General features: G+C 36.2%; 1 protein-coding gene across 3 annotated transcripts in view; it reads right to left on the bottom strand.

Annotated features, from left to right (window-relative positions):
* Positions 1-15671, bottom strand: part of SUGCT (succinyl-CoA:glutarate-CoA transferase) — a 732347-nt gene that overhangs the window by 595940 nt on the left and 120736 nt on the right. For all 3 annotated transcript variants that reach the window (XM_017867385.1, XM_017867383.1, XM_017867384.1), the window contains one exon: positions 6097-6240. In XM_017867385.1, the coding sequence (XP_017722874.1) occupies positions 6097-6240 (144 nt within the window). The remainder of the gene's footprint in view (positions 1-6096; positions 6241-15671) is intronic.

The following is a 15671-nucleotide window of genomic DNA, read 5'->3' as shown; positions in this document are numbered from 1 at the left end:
GAATGAAAGATAAAAATTATAAGATTGTCTCAGTGAATACAGAAAAGCATTTAGCAATATTCAACATCTTCTCATGATAAAACTTATAATAAATTAGGTATAGAAGGAATGTACCTCAACACAATAAAAACTACATGTTACAAGCCCACAGCTAGTATCATACCCAACTTTCTGCTATAACCTTCTATTTTTCCTTCTCCCTCAAAGGAAGAAAAAACAAAACTCCCTTTGAGGAGTTCTCTTAATTTCCTTAGTCATAGACTGTGCTGCCTCTCTACTTTTTCCTCCTATACTCATGCTTCAACACAATCTCAGCTTTTAGCTCTACTTCCTTCCTGGATACACAACCGCTTTCCTCACAGATTTGTACATTCACAGGCTTTTCTCAAGGAAATTCTTCTAGAGCTGATCTATCAATTAGGCACAGCAGGCACAATGCTTAAGACCCACAATACTTTAGGGATACACAAAAATGTTGCAATTTTCATTTCATTTAAAATCAGAAAAAAAAGTGTAATAATAATAAATGCAGAATAATGAATTATCTTCAACGTTATACCAATGCAGTTATAGAATATAATTTTTAATATTTTTATGAAGGAAAGGACCCACAAAGGCAAAAGTTCCCAGGGCCCACAGAAGTCATAATGGGCCCCTTCTTCTAAGTCAGCCTAGTCCCAGATCTCTCCCCAGTCAAAACTCGTCCATTCTAGCCTCATAGGCAAGACCTGCAACAGAAGTAACAATACGGGTACTTATGAAAACCTGATCTATTAATCGTGATGGTTACATAACTCAGTAAACTTACTAAAATCATTAAGTTGTAATATTGATGATATGTAATATATACCTCAATAAAATTGTTTTTAAAAAGCTATAGAGTTGTTTTTAAAAGCCAGAAACACAGGTATATCTAAGGACACAAAACAATGAATTTTAGATTACTATACTTGTTTGAGATTCAAAAGTTTATCAGTCAAAATGATAAGAATTAAAATTGTATCTACTTGAATGTGTTCATATAATATGATCAATGTACATAGGTGAGTAAAGGATAGTGACATCAAAAGTGACAAAACATTCTATATGTGAAAATAATTATGGTGCTAAAAAAACTAACTCATTGTAGTAGTAATTAAGGGAGCCTGGTTGCAATTAAGTACAGGAAGGATATTAAAACTTCCAAAAGATATTTCTGTAAGCCACAACAGAAGAATAGAGCAACAGAATAAGTAGAACCACATCCAAACCCACTTCCTTGTTATTTACCAATATCATCTAAAGAACACTGTTTAGATGCTGATGTTAGTTGTCTTGACTAGACAAATTTAAATCATATTCAGACTAAAAAAATCAAAAGAATTTTTGAAAAGGGTTAAAAGTTATAGCCTTAAAACTATAAAAAATGTTGTGCCCACTACAAACCACATCCTGGCAATTGTCATGTCTCTACAATGAACTACTTGAAATGGTTTTGTTGTGGCTGAGGCAATCGTTTCTGAGTTAATAATCAGCTACTATTCCAATTGGGTGTAAATTGTCTTTTTTACACTAGATCACTTTTAAGAGGAGTATAACAATTTCATTTTTAGCAACTAACGTTCAATGTTATAATCATTAGTCATTCTATATAATATAATCAAAATGAGTAGAAAAGTGTGTTTTTTACTACTGCATGAAATTGTATTCATTTTCCAGACAGCTGAAATTAAGTTCAAATGTTATCTGCTTAATGCAGGTGAACATTTATATCCAAAAAAAAATACTTTTTTTAATTTAAAAAAAGGTGAAGTTTCCTGTTATGCTTTTTAAAAAGTACCTAGAAATAGCACTCCTTATTTACATAAAGCAGATTTTAACCATGTTGTGGTTGGTTTTTGCATCTAGAATTTATAAGTGTTATCTTAAATTGAAAGACAAATTGAAGTCAGTCAAGGTTTATCTATTATGAAAAGTTATAACAATTATGATAAAATAATTATGTTATTAGTCAACTTTTTAATCTCAGCACATTACTAACATTGAATTATTTTTTCAATAACCGAATAAAATTAATGCTTGTCATCATCATACTTTCTGATTTACAAAGCATTTTTCACATCCTTTATTGCATTAGATCCTAAAAACAACCCTCTACATTAGGAGAGTAAATATTTGTGGATTGCTTCCCCAGCATCCATTTCCCTCTCTTCTGGCCAAAAAATAACCATACCATTCTTTGGAGGAATCACCTGTCCCCCAGTCTCAGCCATACGGTTTGGGTGGAGTTAACCCCATCTCTAGTATCAGGAATCGCTTAAGCCACTCAGTGTGTTCTATCTTTCAGGCCCCACTTATCAGTTTAGGAATGAAACCAGTGAAATTATGTTCTTGCTTTCTGGGACTTCTAGGAAAGGGTACTTCCTTTTTCTCTCATAGGAACTACTGTAAGATTCTGAAACTTTTCGGAATAATACGGCATAAGAATGTAAGGTCTGGCTGGATGCAGTGACTCACACCTGTAATACCAGCATGTTGGGAGGCCAAGGCAGGAAGATCCCTTAAGGCCAAGAGTTCGAGACTAGCCTGGACAACACAGTCAGACCCCCCGATCTCTAAAAAAATATATATAATTAGCCAGGCATAATGTCATACACCTGTAGTCCCAACTACTAGGGAGGCTGAGGAAGGAGGATTGTTTGAGTCCAGGAGTTCGAGGTTGCAGTGAGCTATCATCACACCACTGCATTCCAACCTAGACAAAAGCACGAGACCGTATCTCCTCAAAAAAAAAAAAAAAAAAAAATGCAAGATCTGAAACCAAAACTGCTACAACCTTAGTTCCACATAAGGAAGGATGGATAAAAGGGAGGGAGAGGGAAGAAGGTCGACAGCATAGAGGAGAAAGGAAAACAGGAAAGTAAAGAAAGACGAGAGAGACAAAGAAGAGAAAAGAGATGCCCAAGCTAGAGAAGGGCACATGAGAAGAAAGGGAGGACAGAGACAAGAAATAAAGCAGAGGCAAACGGAGAAAAACAGAGCTCAGGATGCAGTGAATCCAGAGAGTGAAAAAGTTCTTGCCACGCATTGCCTTGCACTTCAGGTAAGCTGTGGAATAAATTATCTGTTACAACTGCCTTTTGAAGTTCTCTAACCACTACTCACAGTCCAGAAGCTATTCTGAATGGGGCAGCTGTAGCAAGTCTATGAAGAGACATATTCTTTGCCTTAAAAGACCACCACCTATTAGAATTCACAGATAAAGAAACAGAACTCTTGCTCAGCACAGTGGCTCTGGCTGGGTGCAGTGGCTCACACCTATAATCCCAGCACTTTGGGAAGCCAAGGCAGGTGACGAGGTCAGGAGTTCAAGACCAGCCTGGCCAACATGGTGAAACCCCATCTCTACCAAAAAAAAAAAAAATTAGCCAGGAGTTTTGACACGCGCCTGTAGTCCCCATTACTCAGGAGGCTAAGGCACAAGAAGCACTTGAACCTGGGAGTCGTAGGTTGCAGTGAGCTGAGGTCACATCACTGCACTCCAGCTTAGGTTACAGAAAAAGAAAAAAAGAAAGATAGTTAATGTGACTGAAATACACTAATTTTAGCAATCTGAGTTAACTGTAGTACAACAGGCCAAATCACTGCTACTGTGTTTGCCAAAAACAAATAATCTCATCATTAGCTGTTTATTGAGTACTTATCGTAATTCTAATGGTTTACCATCTTTTCTCATCTTCCCTGGCAAACCTAAGGGTTACGAGACATTCCCATTGGTAACAGTAGTTCTCACATTGATCTCAAAGAATTGGAAAAACCAATCTTTGACAAAGGTTGGGCTGGGCATTGAAGATACCATTGTAAGCAAAAACATTGTCCCAACCGTCATAGAATTTACAGTCTCAGGGAGAAACATGGACAATAAAAATAGACACAGACACGCACACACATATACACACCCCAAAAATGATTGACTATATACCTGTATGTATATGCATGAGTTTGCCCTCACTGTGCCCTCACTTTGAAGAGGCCCTGTGGTGATTCCACCTTCCCCACCCTTACTCCCAGGGAAATACACACCTTCACATGGTGAACCACTAGTTAGATGCTAGAAGCGAATTAAACTCTACAATACTCATCTAAACAATACAATACTCTTTACACATTAGAGTAAAGCAGTCTAGTTAAAAATTAGGAGACTTAAGTAGAGTCCCAACTCCATGACCTGCTACATAATCTGTGAGTCCTGGTGTAAATAAAAACTGTAGGGCCTCCTGTGGAAGTTATTAACAAATTCAAGATAGTGACAGCAGAACACTGAACTAAGCCCAGGGCTACCCATGACTGCACAGGTTACACACCCATGAAACCTTCATGGCTTCCAAACTTATTGGATGTGCAACTTTTATTCAGTTGCTTACCCTACCTCAGGTTCCTTACAGCTTAGAATTAGGGGAAGAAAAGACTTTCTACACCCTCCCATAACTAACATCTGTAGTTCTTTATTAATTAGTGAAACCATTCATTTGAACGGAGTTCTTTCACCTTTTTATAGAAACATTAAAATTCTGACTGTGACTCGAAGCTACTGTTATGTAAAAACCCATACGTCGTATTTCATTTTCAACTATATTGATGTTTTTTATTTCTATATACCTCCTTAATTTTGCCTAAGAGGAAAAAATATCCAAAGCAGTGTTCCAAGTTTACTATTTTCCCATGTATGCCTTTTAAATCTGAAATTCCCAACTGGGGTCTCTATGTCTAGAAAGTAGTTTTTCCCACAGTAAAATGTCTCCATGCACAAATCAGATATTTTCTTTTTCTATCACGGAAAATTATCTATTCAGAATCAACTTCCACATATGGTACAGCATCTGGGTCTGATCCAGTGAAAAGAAGGCAAAATGTCATTTTCACAGTGAGTTAACCCTTTTATTCCCCTAGTTTAGTATTTAGCACAACATAACTGATAAGTATGGAAACCAGGAATTCTTTATCTAGGGTCTATAAACAGATTTCTGTGAGTTCATCAACTCGAGTGAAAAAAAAAGTATATCTTTATTTTCATCAACCTCTAACTAAAATTTAGCATTTTCTTCTATTATAAATGTAGGTGACAAACCACAAGAGTATTAGTGGTACCTATGACTTGATCACAAATAAATATTATCATATTACAATTGTATCATATTACAATTACTACAGATACCATGAAATACCATTTATCCTCAACACAACTTCAAAATTGTAATAGTGTTATATCCACTATTAGATATTGTGGCTTAATGTGTTAGAAAATATTATATTTTAATAATGGAAAATTGATTTTCCATTGAATATATTTCAATATAACTGGCTTCTTTTGCAATCCTAAGTACCTCATTTTATGTGTTCAAAAACACAATTGCAAGGAAAAGTCCAGACTTCACCAGACTACCAAAGGGGTTCATGGCACATAAAAGGTGAAGAAACAAGTCAAAAGAAGTTATAGGGTACATATGAAGCAACTATATCTCTTGTCTTACAAGAAGCAACAGACACATTCTAGTAAAAACAGCCTGGAAAATTTGAGTTCAACAATGATGTTTACATTACAACAAAATCTTCATGGTCCGTGTATTTTAATATGAAAACAAGTACATGAGCCAGGCACAGTGGCTCATGCCTGTAATCCCAGCACTTTGGGAGGCCAAGGTGGGCGAATCACATGAGGTCAGGAGTTCGAGACCAGCCTGACCAACATGGAGAAACCCCATCTCTACTAAAAATATGAAATTAGCTGAGCATGGTGGCACATGCCTGTAACCCCAGCTACTCAGGAGGCTGAGGCAGGAGAACTGTTTGAACCCAGGAGGTGGAGGTTGCAATGAGCCAAGATCGCACCATTGCACTCCAGCCTGGGCAACAAGAGCGAAATTCCATCAAAAAGAAAGAAAGAAAGACAGAAAGAGAGAGAGAGAGAGAGAGAAAGTACATCAAAACAAAACAGTTTTGTTGTTGTTGTGTTGGTTTTGTATTGTTTTGTACATGTCACCACAGAATTTGATCTGAAAAGGTATAACCCAGACACAGTTTTTATAACATTATCTGAAATGTTATTTGGACTGTTACCTGGGATGACAGTAGGTTACAATCAATGAACAGTCCTTTCCCGGTTTTGTATTTTTGTATCAATCCAGCCATAATAGCTCCATATGCATACAGGCCAGTGGCAAGATCAGTCATGGCTACTCCTGGGCGAACTGGATCTCCATCCTGATTTGAAGGTTGGGTTGAGAAAGAAGAAATAATTAAACATTAAAAGAATTATATGATTTCTCAAATCTTCTAATGTGAAATAGAAAAAAAAAATTGTCTATGAAATGTGCAGACACATACACACAAAAAAGTTAATAAAACAAATTGCTATTATGAGTATCTGTTGGTAATAGGAAAATATTTATATTTACTATATAATTCTCAGTGTATTTCTCTCCCCCATGCCTACTAACCTAACTAAACCAAACTAAAACTAAAAGATTTTTTAGAAACCGATCTCATGTTTCAAATGTTTTAAATTCTTTCTTGATATATTTTATCTTGTTTATACTAAAAGAAATTAATTGAATTTAAATGGATTAATTTATTGGGGAGAAAGAGTTAAAGCAGTGTTTTCTCCTCTCTCACACACACAAAAAAAAAAAGAAAGTAAAAAATCTGGTCAAACCTCCTTATAAGCATGCCAATAGCTGGCAAAATACTAACAGTGTTTGCATAATAATTTTAAAAAAGACTACTTACCCATAAAAAGCTTTTAGCAGACTGCCCCTGGATTAGGATTACTATGATAAACAAACTGAGAATCTACAGATTTATGGGACATGGAGCACGGGGCACAGGACATCAGCTTTGCAACTATCTGGGTATAAAATGGAGATGTTTCACAGCCTGTAACACTCTCTGCTAATAATTCATATATTTCATTAAGGACCTCATCTACTGCTCTGGGACGCAGAGTTTTGTCTATTGCAGTAAGAAAGGATCTGGGGGCCTCTCTCAATGTCCTGGACCCGTCTCTGCTTTTCCTGAGCCTTTTGATTGCTTGTATTCTTGAAATTATAAGGAAAGCTTAACATTGATTAACATCTCCACTTCACGTCAGTCTGATTTGACAATCCAATTCTTGGCCCATATGTAAACATGCTAGAACAGTACTTGACACAAAATAAAAATCACCTATCAAAATTATCATCAACATTGTTATTAATCATTGATATATCAGACAGTTTCTACTTGTCACTACCTTTAATTCTGATAAGCCTTAAATGGCACAGAACACCTAAAAAAACTCACATTTCACATTTCATCTGGTTGATGCAGTCATTCAATTACCTCCTTATTAATTAATTCTAGCTTCTGTTCAGTCATTTTCAGAAGTTAATTTGTCCTTTTTTTGTAGCCCATCATAAACTATGTTAATGGTTTTGAAAAGTACTGTTTTGCAAAATTATGTTTAAAGCAAGTAACTGAGACTGTAGAGTAGCTAAACTTATTTTTTCCCTGCTTTTCAATACAATTTCAAGGACGATATTACCATGAAACTTGGAAATGTCTGGCAATTTACTATTATTATTATTGTCAAAAATTGTAATGTAATGCCTTAAATCAATATATTTAAATTAACTTTGTCATTAGAATTTAAAATTATTTAATGTCTTCAAAGCTAAAGACAAGTTCAAAGTTACATAGACCCTTGAACAACAAAGTTCTGAACTGCCTGGATCCACTTATACGTGGATTTTTTTTTTTTTTTTTTTTTTTTCAATAAAAGCTACACTAAAGGCTGGGCACAGTGGCTCACACCTGTAATCTCATCACTTTGGGAGGCCACGGTGGGTGGATCGCCTGAGGTCAGGAGTTCGAGACCAACCTGTCCAATACAGTGAAACCCCATTTCTACTGAAAATACAAAAATTAGACAGGTGTGGTGACACATACATGTAATCCCAGCTACTCATGAGGCTGAGGCAGGAGAATTGCTTGAACCCATGAGGCGGAGGCTGCAGTGAGCTGATATCGTACCACTGCACTCCAGCATGGGTAACAGAGCAAGACTCCACCTCAAAAAAAAAAAAATAATAATACTACCATATGACCCAGCAATTCCACAACTGAGTAGATATCCAAGAAAGAAGAAAATCAATAACAAAGAGATAAGTGCATTCCCATGTTTATTGCAGCACTACTGACAAGAGCGGAAATATGGAATCAACCCAAGTGTCCATCAATGGATGAATGGATAAAGAAAATGTGTTCATGTACAGTGGCTCATGCCTATAAATCCCAATACTTTAGAGGCCAAGCAGGAGGATCACTTGAGGCCACGAGTTCAAGATCAGCCTGGGTGACAGAGTAAGATGCTGTCTCTACCAAAAAACACAAAAATTAGTTGGGCATGGTGACACACACTTCTAGTACCAGCTACTTGGGAGTCTGAGGTGCAAAGATCACTTGAGTGCAGGAGTTCCAGGCTGGAATGAGCTATGATCGTGCCACTGCACTCCAGTCTGGGCAAAAGACTGAGACCCTGTTTCAAAAACAACTGCAATGAGATAGATAGATAGATAGATAGATAGATAGATAGATAGATAGATAGAGATAGATAGACATATAGAGAGAGGAATATTATTCAGCCATAAAAAATTAGCTGGGCAAAGAATAAATTCCTGTCATTTGCAACAATATGGATGTAACTGGAGGACATTATGTTAAGTGAAAGAAGCCAAGCACAGAAAGACAAATATCACATATTCTGACTCAGATGTGGAAGCTAACAAAGTAGATCTCATGAAGATAGAGAGCAGACTGGTGGTTACTAGAGACTGGGAAGGGTAGGGGGAGGAGAGATGAAGAGAGGTTGATTAGTGGGTACAAACATACACTTAGATGGAAGAAATAAGAATTGTTATTCAGTAGATCAGTAGGGTGACTATAGCTAACATCAAAAGGCTGTACATTTCAAAATAGTTCACAGGGAATAATTTGAATGTTCCTAGAATAGAGAAATGGTAACTATTTAAGGTGATGATGGGTGTATCAACAGCCCTGATCTGATTATATTAATGTATGGAATGATCACATGAACCCTGAAAACATGTATACCTACTATATATCGATTTTTTAAAAAGCTAAAAAAAAAAAAATGAAGCTTCTCAACCTGATAAAGGGCATCTATTAAAAAATCATAACCCAGATCACACTTGAAGGTAAAGAACTGAATGCTTTCCCCTAAAATCAAGAACAAGATAAGAGGCCAGGCACGATGGCTCATTCCTGTAATCCCACACTTTGGGAGACTGAAGGGAAGATCACTTAAGCTCAGGAGTTAAAGCCCAGACTGCACAACATAGTGAGACCCCCACCTATATATTTTACAAAAGAAAAAAATTTTTTAACTAATTACTTTTTTAATAGAATAAGTCAAGGATGTCCACTCTAACCGCTTCAATTCAACATTACACTGGAGGTTTTAGCCAGTGCAGTTAGGGTACAAAAAGAAATAAAATGAATTTAGATTGCAAAGAAAGAAGTAAAACTATCTCAATTTGCAGATGACCCAGTCTTATGTATCAAAAGTCCTAAGGAATCCACTAAAAAACTCTTAGAACTAGTAATCGAGTTAAGCAAGATTGCAAGATAAAAGCCAATATACAAACATCAGCTGTATTCTGTACAGTAGCAATAAACAAACAAAAAATGAAATAAAACAATTCAATTTATAATAGAATCAAAAGAATAAAACACTTAGAAATAAATTTAACAAAAGAAGTACAAATTTATACTTTTAAAATAATAAAATATTGTTGAAAGAAATTAAGACAAAAATAAACCAAAAGTCATGGAGCAGAAGATTTAATATTGTTAATATGGCAATGCTTCCCAAACTCCTCTGCATGTTCAAGGCAATTCTACCTACCAAAATCCTAGATGCCTTTTTTGCAGAAATAAAATCTGATCCTAAAAATTCATATGGAAATACCATAAACAAAGAATAGCCAATCCAGAAAAAGACAAAGTTAGAGGACTCACAACTTCTAATTTCAAAACTTATTACAAAGCTACTATAATAAAGGCAGCACGGTACTGTTGGAAGGCAGACATATAAACAATAAAAATTCTCACATTTACATCCAATTACTTTTTGACAAGCATGCCAACACAATTCAGTTGTAAGAGTCTTTACAAAAAACGGTGAAAATAATAAAGTTGGATCCCCTCCTTGTAGTACATACAAAAATTGACTCTAAATGGATCAAAAATTGAAACATAAGAGCTACAACTATGTAACAGCAGAAAATATACACGTAAATCTTTATGATCTTGGATTTGGCAATAATTCTTTGATATGACATCAAAAACAGTAGCAACAAAAGAAAAAATAGATAAATAGGACATAATTGAAATTAAAACCATGTGTTTCAAAGGACACTACCAAGAAAGTGAAAGGACAACCCAAAGAATAAGAGAAACTTTAGCAAATTATGTACTTGTAAGAAATTTGTACGGAATTTCCTCTTTTTTTTTTTTTTTTTGAGAAAAAGTCTTGCTCCCTCACCCAGGCCGAAATCCAATGGTGTAATCTCAGCTCACTGCAACTTCCACCTCCTGGGCTCATGCAAGTCTCCTATCTCAGCCTCCCATGTAACGGGGACCACAGGCACACACCACCACAACCAGCTAATTTTTGTAGAGACAAGGTCTCGCCACGTTGCCCAAGCTGGTCTTTAACTCCTGGACTCAAGCGATTCACTGGCCTGGGCCTCCCAAAGTGCTGGGATTAAAAGCATGAGCGATCACACCCAGCCTAGAATTTTTAAAGAACACTTACAATGCAAAAATAACAAGAAAAGTGACCTAATTTAAATATGGGCAAAAGATCTCAATAGACATTTCTCCAAAGAAAATATACCAATGGTCACTAAACACATGTAAAGATGTTTAACATCATTAGACACCAGAGAAATGCAAATGAAAACACAATGAGTTTACAACTCAACAATAAAAAGACAAATAATCCATTTCTTTTAAATGGGTAGGTCAGGTGCAATGGTTCACACCTGTAATCCCAGCACTTTGGGAGGCCAAAACCAGAAGATTCCTAGAGCTCAGGAGTTTGAAACCAGCCTAGGCAAAAAAAGCAAGTCTCCGTCTCTACAATAAATACAAAAATTAGCCAGACACAGTGGTGCACACCTGTGGTCCCAGCTACTAGGGACACTGAGGCAAAAGGATTGCTTGAACCCGGGAGGTGGATGTTGCACTGAGCTGAGATTCCACTACTGCACTCCAGCCTGGGTAACAGAGCAAGACTCTGTCTCAAAAAAAAAAACACATAAAAAACTAAAAATTGAAGTTAAATGGGCAGAGGTTTTAAGGACACATTTCTCCAAAGAACATAGATACAAAATGATGAATGGGCACATGAAAAGACATTCAACATCATTAGTTGTCAGAGAAATGTAAATTAAAACCACAATGAAATACTACTTCACAGTCACAAGTATGACTATATGACTACCATAAAAAAAGAGAGATAGTAACAGTGTCAACAAGGATGTGAAGAACTGGAGCCATCATGTACTGTTGGTGGGACTGTGAAATGTGGTAGTCACTATGATAAACAGTCTGGCAGTTCCTCAAAAAGTTAAATATAGAGTTGCCATATGACCCAGCGATTTCACTAGTAGGTATATACCCAAGAAAATGAAAGCATGGGCCTGGAGCATTGGCTCATGCCTGTAATCCCAGCACTTTGGGAGGCTGAGGCAGGTGGATCACGAGGTCAGGAGTTGGAGACCAGTCTGGCCAACATGGTGAAACTCCATCTCCCTTAAAATTACAAAAATTAGCCGGGTGTGGTGGCGCATACCTGTAATCCCAACTACTCAGGAGGCTGAGGCTTGAACCTGGGAGACGGAGGTTGCAGTGGGCCAAGACTGCACCACTGCACTCCAACCTAGGGGACAGAGCAAGACTCTAACTTGGGTAAAAAAAAAAAAAAATTAAAGCATGTGTCCTCACAAAAAGCTTAGACACAAATTTTTATAGCAGCATTATTCACAATAGCCTAAGAATAGAAATAACCCAAATGTCCATCAAATGATAACAGATAAATAAAGTGTGGACTAGCCACACGGTGAGATATTTTAGGCAACAAAAAAGAAATAAACTATTATACTAATACACGAAAGCACTTTAACAAATATTATGCTAAATGAGAGAACGCAGTCACAAAAGGCTGCATATTATATAATTCCATTTATGTAAACTATCTAGAACAGACAAATCCATAGAGACAGAAAGTAGATTAGCCAGAGGCTGGGAGGAGGCAGGAATAGGGAATGACCACAAATACGTAAAAGGTTTCTTTATTGGGTGATGAAAATGTTCTAAAATTGACCATAGTAAGGTTGCAAAACCTGTGAAGTATACCAAAAGCCACTGAATTGTATGCTTTAAATGGGTGAGTTGTATAGTATATGAATTATATCTCCATAAAGCTGTTATATTTTTAAACTCCATAATTCCGATAATTAAATGAAGCAGAAAAAATAAAGTTTAAAAAAAAAATCTTTAAAGGCCTGCTTAAAATCATGTATTTAGTAAAAATTCTAGAAGTTTTCTTTCATTCAAGGCTATTGTTTTATTTCACTTATTTATTTCAATGAAGTTTTATTTCATTCAAGGGTAACAATAACTAAAGAAGGGGTACCATTCACTCCTTAGTACAATTCTGAGGTGGCTATGCTCATACTGTGAAAATATCTCATAAATATATTCCTGTCATTGAAAAGTTGTCAAAATGCCAGAGAAATAAGGAAGTAAAAATAAATTACCATTTAGTGAGTAGAAATCCCCACAGAGAACAACACTGTGGCTGTGAAGTGCCTAAGTATTCCCAGGTGCAATAAGACAAAATCAGAGAATAAGCTGTGTATCTACAAGGTACAACCCCCTTCCACATCTGGAACTCCACAGAGCCCTGCTGCTACAACAGTACAAAACAACATCTCCCTTCTCCTTAACTCTGGGATGAATGGGGTGGTATTGTCTCTATCATGGGTAAAGGGATTCGTTACTCAAAATCTTTAGTAAAAATATATTGAAAAAAATAGGTAATTAACAAACTTTTTTAAGCAATATGCCTGAGAATCTCACCATAATTTATTAGAAGTGGACTTAAACTCATATATAGACTTTTAAAAATCAAGTAATATTTTATTTTGTTAAATTATAGTTCTAGAAATTGATAGTACAATTTTTATTTTGTTCATGGTCTCTTAGAAACAGCTTTAAATGTATTTAGCTCTTTCAATGAATTAATGTAACCCTTTTGTCAGAGAGATTTATGATAATTTTCCTGTAAAAGTAACAGATATGCCTGTCATCAATAAAGACAAGAAAGGGAAGAGTATCTAGTTAACACTTCAGACATACAATTATAGTGGGAGGACAAAGTATTAAATAAAAATATTAAAAGTCTTCTGACTATTCACTTTCCATATGTATTCATGTATTTCTCTGTTTTCACTGTTCCCAATGTTATTTTCTTTTCTTCTTCTTCTTTTTTTTTTTTTTTTTTTTTTTTTCCTTTTCCCAATATTTTTTTTTTTTTTTTTTTTTTTTTTTTTTTTTTTTTTTTTTTTTAGATGGAGTTTTGCTCTGTCTCCCAGACTGGAGTGCAGTAACACGATCTTGGCTCCCTGCAACCTCCACCTCCTAGGTTCAAGCAATTCTTCTGCATCAGCCTCCTGAGTAGCTGGGACTACAGATGCATGCCACCATGCCTGGCTAATTTTTGTATTTTTAGTAGAGATGGGTTTTCGCCATATCAGCCAGGCTGGTCTCAAACTCCTGACCTCGTGATCTGACCACCTTGGCCTCCCAAAGTGCTGGGATTACAGGCATGAGTCATCACGCCCAGCCCCGAATGGGTTATTTTCTTATACTCTGTCATCCCCCACTCATTCATGTATTCAAAAACTCACTAAAAGTAGAAGTTGACCAATAGTGGAAAAACCAGTCAAATGTGATAAGGCACAGTTTAGATAAAAGAATTGTATCAGTGATAATTTCTTAGTTTTGATCATAGCTCTACAGTTTTGAAAACATTAACATTAAAGGAAATGGGGTGAAGAATATAGGCACTCTATTATTTGTGCAATTTTTTTGATAGGTATAAAACTATTTCAGGCCAGGCGCAGTGCTCATGCTTGTAATCCCAGCACTTTGGGAGGCTGAGGTGGGTGGATCACCTGAGGTTGGGAGTTCGAGACCAGCTTGACCAACATGGAGAAACTCCGTCTCTACTAAAAGTACAAAATTAGCTGGGCATGGTGGCAAGTGCCTGTAATCCCAGCTACTCAGGAGGCTGAAGCAGGAGAATCACTTGAATCCAGGAGGTGGAGGTTGCAGTGAGCCAAGATCGTGCCATTGCACTCCAGCCTGGGAAACAAGAGCAAAACTCCACCTTAAAAAAAGAAAGAAAGAAAAAAAGAAACTATTTCAAAATTAAAAAGTCAAAAAGTAAAACCTGAAATTCCTTCTTTAAAAAATGATAATTTTGAAATGGCAGAAATGGTTTAGTGGGTTTTATTTATTTATTTATTTATTTATTTATTTATTTATTTATTTATTTATTTGTTTTGATTATGCAATCTAGAGATTAAGGGGGAAAACCACACCACTACCTGTGAAGGTTTTTGTTTTTTGTGTTTTGTGTTGTTTTTTGTTTTTTTTTTGGCGGGGGGGGTCAGAATCTTGCTCTGTTGCCCAAGCTGCAGTGCAGGGGCATGATCTCAGCTCATTGTAGCCTCCACCTCCTAGGTTCAAGCGACTCTCTTGCCTCAGTCTCGCAAGTATCTGGGATTACAGGTACATGCCACCATGCCCTGCTAATTTTTATATTTTTAGTGGAGACGGAGTTTCATCATGTTGGCCTGGTCTCAAACTCACAGTTTCAAGTGATCCAGCCATCTTGCCCTCCCAAAGTGTTGGGATACCAGATGTGAGCCACCATGCTTGGCCCGTCTCGGCTTCCCAAAGTGGTGGCATTACAGGCCTGAGTCACTGCTCCCAGCCAAAGGTTTTGTTGTTGTTGTTGTTTCCTTTACATCCCGATCTCTTAAATTACAAAATTAAATATTTTAAAAAATTACTTTCACACACAATTTAAGAATTTTTTAACATTTTTATTAATTTCTCTATGCTCTTTTCACTACATTCAGAGCTTGTCTAATGAAATAGGGAAAGAAAAAGGAAAGAAATGAGAGAAAGAAGAAAAGAAGGAGGGGGGAGGGAGGGACAGCATGAAAAAAAATCATGTGTTTTTCTAAGTTTCTAAAATCTTGTTTTGTTAAAAAGTACATCGAAGCTGTAAATCAATTTGGGCATATGTTCAATAAAGAAGCATGAATTTGAAAAGTCGCCAAGCATTTTTCTCTTGTTACATTACTGAACATAATTACTTCATAAAACAACAAAAGTGTTAAAATTTTTTTAAGTAGTTGGCTTCATTTCTAAAATAAAAAATCATTCTTAAATGTATCTGTGTCCCTATGTCATATCTTTATTCCATACTGAGTCATTCATTATACTAATGTAATCTACAGAAATTTTTTTTATGTCCTGGGGCACACAAATTTTTC

Source organism: Rhinopithecus bieti, unplaced genomic scaffold (assembly GCF_001698545.2).
Source record: "Rhinopithecus bieti isolate Rb0 unplaced genomic scaffold, ASM169854v2 scaffold_2439, whole genome shotgun sequence".
Lineage (NCBI taxonomy): Eukaryota > Metazoa > Chordata > Mammalia > Primates > Cercopithecidae > Rhinopithecus > Rhinopithecus bieti.
This window is presented reverse-complemented; position numbering and strand designations above follow the sequence as displayed.